We start from the raw sequence: 15,662 nt of genomic DNA on the forward strand, positions 1-15,662 counted from the left end.
ATGGATTAAGCATTCACCTTCTCATTCACATGGACAAAAAAAAATGTTTCAAAGATGTGGATAATTCTTTTACAGTTGCCTTTTAAATATAGAAGACTGTTTTGTTTGGTGGCTTACCAAAACTGGACACATTTGGGAAAGAGGCTTCCATTACAGGCTGATCACTGAGCTTCACAACTATACAGGTAGATGCTTCAGAATCTTCAGTTCTTATCTTAGCAGCTACATATTTTTCATCGGGAGCAACTCTGATACAATCAATGAAGGGCTGGTCTAATTTAAGTTCCTCCAAATTGAATAAAACTTCGTAATTATCATTATCTGCTGCATAAAGAAAAGTATTTAAGTGTTAACTCCACAAGATGTACTTAAAAAAAAAAAAATCTTTAAACTGTATTTCAATGTCTTGAATTAGAATTCCCCTTCTAGAAGAGGCTTACACTCCAGCTTCCTTCAGGACTGACAGCAGCTTGATTTGCATAGAAGCTGGTATTCATTTAATATTAGTCTATGCTACTCCATATTATTCTATGAATCAGCCTATGTGATATTATTTGATAGTCTTGTATTTATAGACCATGGAGAAACTAGAGAGTTAACAGAATGTAAATGACACTGAACAATCTATGCAAAAGGCCCAGCATACTACTTGGGATATAGGAGATGCTCAAAAAATACTGGATCCCACCTCCATTCAAGCTTTTGGGTATAGCTGTTAACTCTATCTTGAGCAAACCCAGAAATTAACTAGTCATTTTTTTTTTTAATGTAGAAATAATCTAAAAAATGCATATTTTCTATACTTTCAAGAAATTAATACTGAATTTCCTATGAAAAAATGTGAAATACAAAAAATCAGAGTATGTTAGGGGAAAAAAAAGGAAAAACTATGGTGTACCTTCTTCATCTTTGGAACGAACCAAGCAGCAACCTTCTTGATAATAAACAAAACCACCATGCTTAACCTGACAAAGAAAGAAAAGGTTTATTTAATAATTAATTTAAACAATTTAATTAACTGTTTGATGATCTGACCATTTAATATTTTTAAAAGACTTTTTGTTTATTCATTTGAGAGAAAGGATGAGAGCACAAGCAGGGTCAGAGGGAGAGGGAGAAGCAGGCTTGAACCCAGGATCCTGAGATCACAACCTGAGCCGAAGGCACATGCTTAAAAGACTGAGCCACCCAGGAGCCCCTGGTCTGACCATTTAAGATGAAGATGAAGAAGAAAGGAGATCTTTCCTAAAAAGCAGACCCATGTCTATGAATGAACACATAAAAAATATAAAATGGATCACTTTTTACAATACAGTAAGATATGGTTTTCATACATTCACAATCGTTGGAAAAGTTTCTAATACATAAATGTAAGGCAACAGAGAGAAGGCATAACAAAACTTGTTTTGGCTCTTATGACGGTTAACAAACCACTTTAGCTATATTTTGGGAGTATCTGACATCCCTATGGTGGGATTCAGTTAACAAAAGATTGAATGGCATCTTTAAGGTAATCTAAAATGAGGCAGACGAAGAAAGAGTGGTTCAGATTAGTCTGGAAACACAATAACCTGATGAGATGCTTTCCTCTAAAATATGCAGTCACCACCAACTGTCCTGGTTTCAATTTGATTTTTTTAAAGAAAGATTTATTTATTTGAAAGAGAGAGTGCAAGTAAGCAAGCAGGAGGGAGGGCCAGAGGGAGAGAGATTCTCAAGCAGACTCTACACTAAGCATGGAGCCCAACACAGGGCTCCATCTCATGAACCGGAGATCACAACCCAAGCTGAAACCAAGAGTACAACACCCAACCGACTGCACCATCAAGGCGCCCCTCAATACACAAAGCATCTTATGGCTTGACAGATATACACAATTTGAGACTGAGAGACGATTACCCAATATATAAATAGTACTCTTGTCTAATACCTACATGGTATTAATTAAATTAAATGAAATTGATTGATTGATATGACTTCATATTCTAGCCTAAAACACATTTATTACCTGCTGAGTTAATGAGTTATTTTGAATCTGGAATTCCTGATTCTTAACCTACTGTTATTCCCACTATACTATGAATGTGATTTTCATTTATAAGCTGTGGTTCTGTTTTCCAGTCTTTCTGAAAAAGTTGCAACATGCATGTCAATCTGTTTCAACTGGTTATTTATGACTGTGGTAGCACCATTAAATGGTCAATTACCTGGCCTTCATGGTATTATACTACTTAAAGTATACTTCCTTTTATACAAAAAAAGTGTAGACAGAGCAATCAAATACTTTTCACATTAAAAAAAAAAAATGACGACTGATGGTTTCATATGAACTTCTCCTTGGAATTATTTAAAACATTTTAAAACAGAAATAGTTGTTTCCAAAAACCAGAATTAACAAAGTAACTTGGAAGTTCATTTTGATTTTGAAATTCATTTACAGTTTATTTTAAAAATCATACTCTGCTTATTCTTTGTTGTTTAAGATTTTCAGCATAAAGGCAAAAGCAGTTTACTTTTGTTGTGGGATTATGTCTAGAATAACAAAGTACTTCATTTGCATCCTGACTGGTAATATCAGATTAAAAAAAAAAGACGAGGATATCCTACCTCTGCATTGATGATTTCGTATTCTTCTTGTGGTTGTGTTTCTAACTTTGTTCTCACTTTTTCAAACGCGTCCATGTTTTCTGAAAGTGATTTTTCGTTTTCTTGTTTAATAGGCAGAAAATCCTGGAAAAAGTTTTACTGGTATGATCATAATATTTCAAACTAGAGAGAAAAACCTTTGCTTTTCTGAGATCATCCCTATTTCTTTTTCATGCAAGTACTACAAGGGTAGGTCTATACCTATGAAATAATACGCATTTCACAGATCTTAAATGCTTTTTTAAGTCTTTTATTTATTTATTTTTAAAGATTTTATTTTTAAGATTTTTAAAGATTTTATTTATCTGACACAGAGAGAGCACACATGCAGAAGGAGGGGCAGGAAGAGGGAGAGGGAGAAGCAGGCCTCCCGTAGAGCAGGGAGCCCAATGTGGGGCTTGATCCCAGGACCCTGGGACCATGACCTGGGCCAAAGGCAGCTGCTTAACCAACTTAGCCACCCAGGAAACAAAAGTTGTTATTCTTAAGCTCTTTTCATTTAAAAATGTAAACAAAGAAAATAAGGTGGACACCTGATGGCTATACTATTAATTAACTTAAGGTAAAGAAGCACTAAGAAGCACTGGAGAATCTTTAGATCTACTATAAGAAAGGCTTATACAAAATTAAGCAGTAAAGGAAAGGATGTTTACATATTTAATACTCTGGGGTAAGAGGAAGAAAAAATGTTTACTGAGTTATAAAGTACTACAATACCTCCTAAAAGGAGGGAAACTTCAAAGGGAGAGGAAGACATTATCTTTATTAATAAATGTTCACTATTATTTTTATTCACAGTAAGAATTATAAGAAATATGTCTTATTTTATATCTTCATTAACCATAATTTTCTTCTCTTGCGGGGATAAGGAATCCCCCAAATAGAACTGTCAAAAGTTAATACTTCATGAATAAAAGGTCAGAAAGTTAATACTTCATAAATAAAACAGAATTTTAAGTTTAAGGAAAAAGTAGTATGTTTGCTGTATAAGCAGAATAAGAAAATAGTGGACAATTAATGAACATGAGTAGAGACACAGATTAAGGCTTAAGAAGCATTCAGTGTCTTATTGGAAGTATGTAATAAGCTAAGAGCTTTAGGTGACCTCTGGTGACCATGAAAATGCCACATGAATTATTATAATTTGGGTAAGGCAGAAACCCCAGTTACCAAATCACAATACTTGACAGGTTTGCCTTGGTTATGCAGAAGAATTCTAACCAAGATTTTCAACATCAGCTTTCTGCCAAAGATGACAACTGTATAGTGATTTGTGCCAGAGGGGCACTAAACTGTTGGTAAGGATTTCTAACAGCTGGTAAATATTTATTGCACAAGTGTGTCCATGATACTTTACCAACACTGTAGAGAATGTGAGCTATAAATACAGTTTACATCACAAGGAGTTTACCATCTACAATTAAACACAAGAATAGAAATACCACCAAAACAAATTAAATGGTAAAAAACGACATTTTCATGGACTTTTCATTTTCACTTTCATTTTCCTTTGGACTTGGAGATACTTTATGATTTGGATTAGATTCCACTTAGGAACAATTGTTACGGCAGTCTCACTCAGTCTCCACGTTAATCATATACTTAATATGCTTGAGTAATTATTTGAAATCCAACACTGGAGGCTCTTATGTTTTTCATTTATTTCTTAACATTTTCACAAAATCTAGAATTGATTTTTAGAGTAGTGAGGTAAAGTAACAATAATTTCCTATTATCATCTGAAACACAGATCAGAAGATCACTAGAAGTCTATCCTGAAACTGTAACTTGGCAGTAGGAACTGCCTTTCCATTTCCAGATAACCTTGCTTATTTGTTCTGTAATTCCGCTGGAGCCTTTGAGGTAGAGTCAGAGTAGCTATGAAGAGTACCTCTTTCTACCTTGCAGTTTCTAGCACATTCTGTGTTATGGAGCTGGGCCCTGCAACTTTTAAATAACCATTCTTCTTCTTTTTAAAAAAATACCCATTCTTATAGAGCCATGGCCAATGCAGGGCTAAAGGCAAGAGAACTAGAGGAACAAAGGAACAACAATACCTGTCCTCTTAGTCAAATTTATTTTACTTTCTGGATTAACCTTTTTCTGAGTCAAGAATCCAAATAAACAGCTAATCTGAACAAAAATAACCCTGCAAGCAAAGAGGACTTTTAACTGTTTTAATAAAATGGAGGTAGAATTCGGAGCTTTATAAATAATTCCTTAAAAGAAATTACTCCCAGGAAAACTGAGATTTTATATAATATGCATAAATCCAAAATACTCAACATCCAAGTTGTTTTTGCTTTTAAATCTGTCCCAACAATACCCAGTGGGTATTTTAAGCTTTCATTATCATTAGAGCACACAGCTAAACCTATCTATTTTAGCCAAGTATCTTAATACATTAATAGTCTACTGGTTTGAAGGGCATATACTACCTAATGGAGCTGAAGTGAGGACAGCTTTAAATTTTTAAGGTTACATGAAAAGTATCACTCCATTAGTGGAAAAAGGCACTCTTTCCTACCTTCCAGGTGACCTATCATAAAACCATTTTAACAATGAACCGCATGAAAACAGGAGGATGGAATATGTAAACTTCCTTATAGCAAAAATGAATTCTAAAGACAGAAAAATTACACAGTAGAAACACACTGGACTGCTTTTAGTCAAGATGGTACCATTAATATATGGCCAATTCCAAGTCCAGGGCAGAAGAGCGAAAAACAGGCTTGTCAGAAAGCAAGGAAATGCCCAAAGCTTAATGGAGAGGTGTTAAAAGGGCCAGTTTGTAGAGGTTCCTATATTTGGGACAATTTGAGCATCAAAAGGAATAATGATTATAACTGATACTACCTTGAAAAATATAAATATTCATAGTAATTTGAAAACAAGCCAAAATAAAAAACTCCAAGCACACCAAACTAGAATTAAAAAAAGAGGGTTCAACAAAAAAGAAAACTCTTCTTTACAGAGTAGTATCAGCTAATAAATGTAGAAATAATAGGGTCAGAATATCATTAGCAACCCTAGTGACAAGTGACTAGGGTAAAGGTCATCAATGACTGCTAAACTTATTAGGTGAAATGATGTTCGGTAACAAAATGCTCATGCAGTACCAAGTACTACCCTACTGACTACTTACTTAGTAACTGCAAAGAGAATAAGGCCCCTTTACTTATGGAGAGAACCAGCAATTACCACCTTAACCAAAATTATCAAGCTTTACGTGATTAATAGTGGGACAAACTGACATTATAGGTCTCCTGAAATATAAAATGAAGTGTTTCAATTTAAGAATAAAGAAAGTAAACCTAAATGAAGTAGAAGAAACAGAATAAAGTGATCAACTAGAGAAGATCAACAAAATAAAAAGCTCGTTGCTTTTTATTTTTTTATATTTAAAAAAAGTTGGTCCTCTGAAAAATGTACAAAATATTTTTAAAAAGTACTAAAAAAGATATGTAGAAAAACAACAGATTAAAAAAAAAACCACAATAAAGTTCTTCATGCCTATACATTTGAAAACACAGATAAAATGAATAATTTTCCAGAAAATAAATGAATTACCCAAACAGATAAAAACAGAAGGGCTATATAAGCCAGTAACTATCAAAGAAATTAAACTGGTAATTAAGTGTCCTCTTCTTAAAGGAGACACCAAACCCAGATGCTTTCCAAGATAGCTTTCTGACATCTTCAAGGAACAGTTTTCTCATATGCTAGCCAAGAAAAAAGTGCCAATTATTTAAAAGTACTCAACTTACTTTATGAGGCAAATATTATCTTGACACCAAAACTGGACAATGACAACGTATGACAATTAAACATTAATCTTATTGTCAAACATGGACTAAAAAAATGGAAAATAAAATACAATGAAACAATGTATTTTTAAAAAGCACAAAACAAAAATAGTAAAGTAATAATAAAACCCTATGTGACCAAGTAGGGCATGTCTTAAGAATGAAAAGATGGTTCAGCATTAGAAAAATCTGCTAATGTAATTTAACACAAATAAAGGAGATAAATCTTAGGGCCAGTTCCATTAATGCAGAAAAAAATAGAAAACAAGACACTTTAAAAAAATGATAAAACTTTAAATTAAGAACAGAGAACTGAGAGAAATTACGAACTTCTGACTTGATAAATGGTTTCTTTGTTGTTTTACACAGGACCATACTAAAATCTGTCATTAACATACCTGAAGTGTACTCATATTAGTACACATCTTATTTAGTATCCATGAAACACTTCTCAGTAATCTTAATTATACTCACTTAAAATATCTAGTTATATTTACTGTTTCATTTTTCAATTGTTTCCTATACCCCTTGCTTCCAATTCCTTTCCTCCTTTTTCCTGAGCCCCCTAAGATTTCTGCCCTTTTCGTTCCACTGACTGCTGTCAAAGTCACTGATGGCCACAGCACTGCAAAATACTAATGTTATTCTATGCACTCCTATTACTTGACCTATAAGCATCACGATACAGTTGATAACTTCCTTTTCCTGAGAACACTCTTTCACTTGACTTTCAGGACCCCTCATTCTTATTGTTTTCCTTCTATCTCACTAGGCCTTCTCAGTCTCCTTAACAGTTTCTGTATCTACTTCCTGGCTTCTTAACATCAGCATGCCCTGGACCACTTCTTCATCTGCTGTGTGCACGAATATCCTCGGTGATCTCAACCAGCCTCATGACCTTAAATGCTATTTATATGCTGAGGACTCCCAATTTTAGATCTCTACCCCGAACCTTTCCCCTGCACAAGTTGAACCTGTATATCCAACTGACTACTCAACCTTTCTACTTAGATCACTAATAGGTATGTCAAAAAATGTCCCAAACCGAACTTCCAATCTCCCCATGTACCCTCTCCCCCCACAAAACTCTGGTTTTTCTATCACTCCTATCCTGATAAGTGATAATTCTATCCTTCTAGCTGCTCAGGTTTAAAACCACAGTCTTCTCTTTCTCTCTTGATACAACCAGGTGATCTGCAAATCTTTTCAACTTTTAAGATTTAGAATCTGACTACTTCTTACTCTTGTACTGGTATTACTCAGTCTGTATTGTTATCCTTTCTCCTTTGGATAAGGAGAAAGCCTAAATGCTGTTTCTGCTCCTGTCTTCCAAAGGCTATTTTCAAAAAAAGAGGCAGAGTGAGCCTAAAGTCAGATCATATCACTTCTTCATTGAAAGCCCTCCAATGGTTTCCCATCTCACTCAAGAGGAAAAGTGAAAATCTTTACAATGGTCTAGAAAATCTACAATGGTCAAATCCTAAGGGATCTTGTTCCATGACCTTGAGGACCTTGTCTACTACTACACTCTTCCCACACTCACTTTGAGCCACACTGGCCTCTTTGCTATTGCTTGAACATGAGTGGCTTCCCCCTTCCTCAGTTTCTTAGAACATGCTATGCCCTGTGCCCAAACACCTTCTTCAAGCTATTGCTCAAATGTTACCTTATAGTTAGGCCTTCTCTGACCATCCTATTAAAATAACAATCCTCTCTATCTCAATATGGCCTATTCATTCTTTCCCTGTCTTACGGTTCACTATCCCTACTGTCTCTGACATACTTTGTGTTTAATTCATATGCTTCATTGTACTTCTCTCTTCTCTCAACTAGAATGGTAAGTTTCATGAAGACAGGGATTTTTGTTTCCTTTGCTCATTGCTACATACCCAATTGCTAGACTGGTGCACAGTAAGTGTTCAACAAATAATTGCTGAATAGAAGGAAATAAAGCACAAAACATAAAAATTTAAAGATCTATTTGAACAACAAAGTGAAAAGACACAGCACAAATTATAAAAAAGACACCTACAGCACATAAAAGACATGTGAAAAATGCTTATGGATCAGTAAGAAAAAGAAAACACAGTACGAATGGTCAAGGCGTATGAATAAGCAATTCAAGATAAAACCAAAGGAGTTAATGAACACAGAAAAGCAGCTCAACTTCATTATTAATCAGGGCAATGAGTACTAAACAATGACATACTTGCCACATTTATCTGCTGGAAGGGCAAAAAGAAGGTCTGATAATGTAAGTGAGATATAAATCGAATTCTTATATATTCCATGTTTGCACTTAAGGTGGTTTTATCAATTTAGAAATCAGCCTGATAAAGAAACATTAGCATGTGAATATAATTAGGAATTCTAATTCTAATTCTAATTCTGTAAGATTCTAGAGAAAGTCTATCACATATGAATAAGGAGATATACAAAAGATTGTGTTTTGCAACTTTTTAAAGTCTGGAAACTGGAGAAAATCTACCTGCCTGTCCAAAGAAGATGGATTAACTGTGATATGTTATAAATGGAATATTACATAGTAGTTTTATTAAATGAACAAGCAATACACGCATTAATGTGGAATCTCAAAATCGTAAGTTGAACAAAAAAATTATACAATTTTATGTACAATAATATATAAAGTTTCAAAACATGTAAAACACTCCTATATGTCATCTGTGGATACAAATACATGTGTAATTTATATAAAAACACACATGGAGAGATAGATTAAGGACAATAATGACCCCTAGGGAGGTTAGGGAACGTGATAGAGGAAGTACACAGGAATCTTCAAATATATTTGTTGTTTTTTCCAGTTAAGAAAAGTCACATAGAGTAGTGGGTACATGGTTATTTGTTATGGTATTCTGATTTTGTTAGTATTTGTAATAATTTATAATAAAAGGTACTAAAGAAGAAATGGACTAGGAATCAGGTTACCTGATGTCTAGTTCTGACTGCTAATTTTTTTTACTTAACTTTGGACTGTGCGGCTCTGGTTTTTTCATTTGCAAAAAAAAGAGCTCACACACTGTGTGATTTCAAAATTTACTACAAAGCTATAGCAATCAAGACAGTGTGGTTGTGGCATAATGACAGACATATGGATCAACAGGCTGAACTCAAGAGTTCAGAGATAAACCTTTACATTTATAGATGATTTACGTTTTGACAATGGTGTAAACACAACTCAATGGAAAAAGAATAGTCTTTTCAACAAACAGTGCAGGGATAACTGAATATATATCTACAAACAAATGAATGAAGGTGGCTCCCAATCCCTCACACCATATATAAAAATGAATTTAAAACAGATCATAGGGGCGCCTGGGTGGCTCAGTGGGTTAAAGCCTCTGCCTTCTGCTCAGGTCATGATCCCAGGATCCTGGGATTGAGCCCGGCATACGGCTCTCTGCTCAGCGGGGAGCCTGCTTCCCTTCCTCTCTCTCTACCTGCCTCTCTGCCTACTTGTGATCTCTGTCAAATAAATAAAAATAAAAATAAAAAAAATTAAACAGATCATAGAAAGAACTCAGATTGGATGATTTCTGGGGTATTTCTTCAGTAATAAAATTTGTAATTATGTGAAAATAAAAAATGTATTCATTCAACTATTAATTCATTCCACAAACATTTACTACTTACAGACTATGAGGAAGTCATTATGCCATGTGTTGGACTTATAAAGATGTACATTATAAAATTCTTGTCTTTGAGGATTTCACAGTCTAATGAAGAAAGTTCAAAATGATATAATTAATAGCACAGAGTTAAATACAGTATGGTTCTTGTGGCCTCAACTCTACCTACATATGGATAACTCTTCCCAAATTCCTGACTCATACATCCAACTATCTACTGAAATCTCTACCTTAGTAGTGAGTTACATTTATTCCTTCTCCTTCCTCACTCTTTTTTCTATTTCTTTTTAGTGTGGGGTGGGGGGACGGCAGAGGGAGAGAATCTTAAGCAGGATCCACGCCCAGCACTGAGCCCGACTTGGGGCTCTACCTCATGACCCTGAGATAATGACCTGAGTGAAAAACCAAGATTTGGACAATTAACCAACTGAGCCACCCAGGTACCCCTTTTCCTTCCTCTGTCTTAAGATCTAAGTGACAATAAGGATATACTTGTGCCTGTGACATAAGTCCAACTAAAACATAATGATGACCTAAATGTACTTTGGAATTTAATAATTTTGTAAAGTTAACATGGTGCCTATCTGCATAAGGGGGGGGGGAGTGGGCAGGGAACACTACTTTGTAACAAAACACAGGAAGATTTTGGAGTAAAACGTCTATTAAGTGGGATAGTAAAATTAACATTTTACAGCTTTGTGTCAGTTTGTGGAGGATGGGGTTGAGTTAAAAACAACTTTTGTAAGAGGATTTTGAATTTTAGAATCCAAACAGAAGAAGGATTATCATCCTACATTCTCTATACTAAGAAGTCCCCAATAAAATGTAATCACCCTATGATGATGTTTGATTGATTCTATCTCTTCAACCTTCCCTCAAATCTACTTCTCTCCATTATCAGGGCAGATATATTTGAAGTTGCCTATAGGCACCAACTACTTTTTTTTTATTTTGTTGTATCTGCAGGAGTGAACAAAGTTGGAACTGAGTGGATGCTTGCTGAAAAAAATATGCCTTGTCTATAGGTCTCTTTACAGATTCCCTGGGTCCCAGTGATCATAAAAGACAGATAGCACAGCTTTCCTATGGTATCATTTTTTACAGATGAAATGGTTGATGTACCGCATGTGAAAGTAGGACCGGTTTTTCAGGTGGAGAATTATTAAAAGAGCTACTAAGTCAGGTTAAAGTTTCTAGGTGACAGGAATCTATGAAGGAGAATTGAAAAGTTGCTTCAGGGACAAGCAGAGGGAAAAAATAGTCAACCTCCTGTTCAGGGTGTGAGCTAATCCCAGCTGTCATTCTGACGGTAATTCCTGCCTACTATTTATAAACTAGGACTCAAGATAAATGTACTAGATGACAAATGTTCCAAACAAAGTGCAAAATAAAATTATCTAAAGATCCAAAATTTTTCCAATGAATAAAATTTAAAGTTTATGTTTCTTAAATAGAATTAAGCTGTACACATACACAAAGGTATTAACGAAATAAAAGGCAAAGAATTTCTGAGTAAAGAAAGCATCAAAGTGTTAAACTAAGCCAAGACTAAAACGTTGAAAGTAAAAAAGTCTAGGAACCACAGATAAAAAGTTAAAAGCGAAAACAAAAAATAGACAAAAACCCAAAACCCACACAAGAACCCACAAGCATGAGCTAAGAGCAAACATGAAGTAAAGAATCCAGTAAAATAAGATGAAAAAAATCATTTTTAAAAACAAGCCACTTAAGTATCCATTGACAGACAAATGGATATGGTATATACATACGATGGAATATTATTCAGCCATAAAAAGGATGAAGTGATGTATTCCACAACATGGATGAACGTTAAAAACATGTTAAATAAATCAAACACAGAAGGATAAATACCATATGACTACAATTACATGAATTGTCTAGAATAGGCAAATTCATAGACATAAAGTAGATTAAAGGTTGCCAGGGTCCTGGAAAAGGAGGCAGTGGGGAGTTGTTTCATGGACCTATTTCTTTTGGGTGATGATAGGGTTTTAGAAATAGTGGTGATGACTGTACAACACTGTGAATGTAATTAATGCCAATAAATTATACACTTAAGAGTGGCTAAAATGGCTAATTTTATGTCACCCACAATTTTACCACAATAAAAAAAGAGGTAGTCAAAAACAGTCTAAAAAGAAAAGTCAGTATACAACAAAACAATTTAAACCAGAAACTAAAATAGTAAAGTAATATGATAAATTATTGCAAAAGTATCATCCCCAAATATAACTTAAGGAGTCTAAGGAACATAAGTATATGGTAGAGGGATATGTCAAAGTGGTGGCAGCATAAATAGATAGCATAATCTCAAACAAGTAGGATGACCATTTATTTATTTATTTTTTTTCTTAAAGGTTTTATTTATTTATTTGTCAGAGAGAGAGGAGCTAGAGCGAGCACAGGCAGACTGAGCAGCAGGCAGAGGCAGAGGGAGAAGCAGGCTCCCTGCCAAGCAAAGAGCCCGATGTGGGACTCGATCCCAGGACGCTGGGATCATGACCTGAGCTGAGGGCAGCTGCTTAACCAACTGAGCCACCCAGGCGTCCCAGGATGACCATTTAATATACCATCCTAACCAGGACATTTCTGAGAGGAAAGGGAACACTATTAATAATTACACAGGAACAACAGGTGTTGACTGGGACTGTCCCACGCAAATAGAATATGTGGTAACTCTATATGTAACGACAATCAGGTCCTTAAGGTTGAGGTCAGGCCCATATCTTGGGGTCTGGCCAAAGTACAACAGTCTGAAAGCATCTTTCTGAAGGACCCAAGTGGTCAAAATGCCTTTTTTCATTTTTTTTAAACAAAGAATTAATACACCATTATATGGAGCTATTGAAGTTTACTAATTTGAGATTCATAAAATAATTAGCATGTTATCAGATTTTGTTAAAAGCTATTATGGTATTCTAGGAATTTCAGAAAGCTAAATTATACTTTGAAATATACTGGTAGGCATAAGGATTTCCTAAGGTGAATCATTTTCCATAAATATATATCTTTATATATTACAACTATACAAACACATATGCATATATTCTTTTATACTTAAATAGAACTACAGACAATTGAGCCTTAACATTTTAAAAATCAAACCAGAATTACTGAAAAAATTAGTAACTGATATCCTACCCATTCTTTATCTTTAAAATAAAATTAATCTTAATGTCCTACAAATAGGTTAACTTAAAAAGTCCATACCTTACTTGAGAAGCTCCGACTTGGGATGTTTCTTGCTAACTCTGATACCGTGGGTTTATTCTGCAGACACTTGGTTAGGTGGTATTTTTTCAATTTTATTCTATTGTAATAATGATCAGCGAAGTTACAGTGATTCAAATGCTGTTTCTGCATGCATTTCCCAAGGTGAGGAATACTATACTTCAAAGCCTGGAGAAATAATTTGCTCTTCCGCTGCATGATATCAGAGTCCCTGGTTTATGCTCCCTTTGGAGCTGTCAGCACATGATTTCATAGGTAGGATTACACAGTAGTGGGTTCTCAGAGTATCTACAATCCGCAGTTCTTATCCCTCCCCTTCAGGGCCATCCACCCTTCAGGTTATGAATAACTGCAGATAGCTGATAACTCTGGTTAAAAATACCTGAAAACTTGTATAAGTTAAGGTTTCATTCAAATCACACTTCTTGGCAGACGTGACTTAAATGTCTCATTTGTAAAGTCAATCCTATCAGGCTCAAACTATGCAGCACTGATTCTGGTACACATGGGCAAACTAAAAAATAACAAAAAACAAAAAAACAAAAATAAAAATTTGCAAACAAATACACAGACCGAATGAGGGCATCTCCAGAACTTTTGAGGGCATTAAAAGGCAAAATGGCTTCTTATGAAATCTAGAACACTATCTTTGGTGTGTGAAGGATATATGAAGGATCCTTATATGAAGGATAAACTGGAAAAGCCTACTTACTTCATAAAGGTAGGGGAGCGCTAAATGTTCATTTAGTGCCAGATACTTTTATATACTGTCTAATTTAAACTTCATAAGGACCTGCTAGAGTAGCCATTACAACATTCATTTTCCAGGTGAGCAAGCTGTGGCTCTGGGAGGTTTTGGCAAGTGCCCTAGGTCACTTGGAAGGAAGGTAGTAGAGCAAAAAGTCCAGTCTGGTTTGGCTCCAAATCTTGGATGTAACAACTGGACTTAACGTTGAAAAGCTATTTAGCTCTTTAGTTAAAACAAAACACATCACTTCAGGATGAACAAACATGATGTGAGGCCCCCACTGTTTCTGTTGAGATGACTCTCATTAACCCATCAAAGTAAGGCTCATAAGTAATTACAAGAGACACCTGGGCTCAGGTCATCACTCTGACACTCACCACCTGTGCCTCAGTTCCCTCATCTGCAAAACCGAGATAATGACACCATTTACCTTACGGAGTTGTTGTAAGAATAAAATTGGACAATTTATGTAAAGGTCTTAATACAGTGCCCGGCACGTAGTGTGCACTCAGTGCTGGCTACTATTATTACAAGAGAAATCAAAATTATCTTGCACACTGTTGCATGTCATCATGGAAGTCCTCCACAAAGACACCGCCCCTCGGTATTAAAGATACAATACTGCGTCAGATTTACTAGAGATCTGATCTGCTACGCTGCCGCCACCCGCGAACCTGTGTCGCAGCAAAATAACGGGCGAGTGGGGAGAGATCAACAGCCAACACTAACTACCCCCAACCCGCGCCTCCCAAGGCCCTGTAACAGGGGCCCGTAAGGACCTAGATCATTGTATCCATGCCCGCAGCCTCAACGCATCCATCTTTCATCCGCAGGGAGAAGACAGTATGCAAAGCTAGAGGACCGGGGTGGGGGAGACGAATGGGTGTTCCCGGGGGTACCTACTCGCTTTTCCTGAGCACCTCTCCAACCCAGAGATGAGGCGGAGTGAGTGCAAGAAGGTTGGGGGTAGGCAGTGGCGGCAGTTTGTGCCACACAGAGAACGGACGCGAGGCAAAAAGCGAGGACCAGGGAACTGAGGCGCCACTGGGTGAGGGGAAAATGGGGAGAACCCCTCCTGTACACAGTATGCCCCTCCATACGTACGCAAGTTGAAGGACAGTCGACTGAGCGCTGCACACCGAAACGAGAGAGGGAAAGTCCGGCAAGAAGAGGCTCTCAGGAAGGAGCACGGGTGCTAACCCAGTGGCGTTCAGCCGAAGTCTGCGTTTTTTAAGCCGCAGAAAGACAACCTATCCAGAGCTGCCCAGAGCTGGTTTGCAGCACGCAGGTCTGCGTAACCCCAGTCAAGCGCCAGCCCTAAGCAGATTTCGCCATGTTTATTGTGGTCATGAATAGTTCCTTCTCCTCCTGGGTTTCTTAAAAACCTGAAAATTTTAAGACTTTCCATTCTTCGCTAGTCTTCTGGGCTCGAGATGAGGCAGGGGACAAGAGTAAAAGAGGAGCCAGTATCCCGCGAGTTCTGCCACCACTCCCTTACTTTTCGGTTCGCCCTCACTAAAGATGGCCGCCAGCAAAATGGTGCAATGACGCGAGCCGCGC

At 36.3% G+C, this 15,662-nt stretch overlaps 1 protein-coding gene across 4 annotated transcripts in view; it reads right to left on the reverse strand.

The window, feature by feature from the left end:
* Positions 1-15,384, reverse strand: part of PREPL (prolyl endopeptidase like) — a 49,328-nt gene extending 33,944 nt beyond the window's left edge. The window contains exons 1-5 of one of the 4 annotated variants that reach the window (XM_032877974.1): positions 15,207-15,384; positions 13,737-13,868; positions 2,608-2,730; positions 899-965; positions 118-324 (exon numbers count right to left, since the gene is read on the reverse strand). In XM_032877974.1, the coding sequence (XP_032733865.1) occupies positions 118-324; positions 899-965; positions 2,608-2,682 (349 nt within the window). In that variant the 5' untranslated portion in view covers positions 2,683-2,730; positions 13,737-13,868; positions 15,207-15,384. The other 3 variants (XM_032877973.1, XM_032877972.1, XM_032877971.1) reach the window with 3 other exon arrangements.
* Positions 15,385-15,662: the final 278 nt, after the last annotated feature.

The sequence above is a fragment of the Lontra canadensis genome, unplaced genomic scaffold, assembly GCF_010015895.1.
Source record: "Lontra canadensis isolate GAN:19392208 unplaced genomic scaffold, GSC_riverotter_1.0 scaffold61, whole genome shotgun sequence".
Classification (NCBI taxonomy): domain Eukaryota; kingdom Metazoa; phylum Chordata; class Mammalia; order Carnivora; family Mustelidae; genus Lontra; species Lontra canadensis.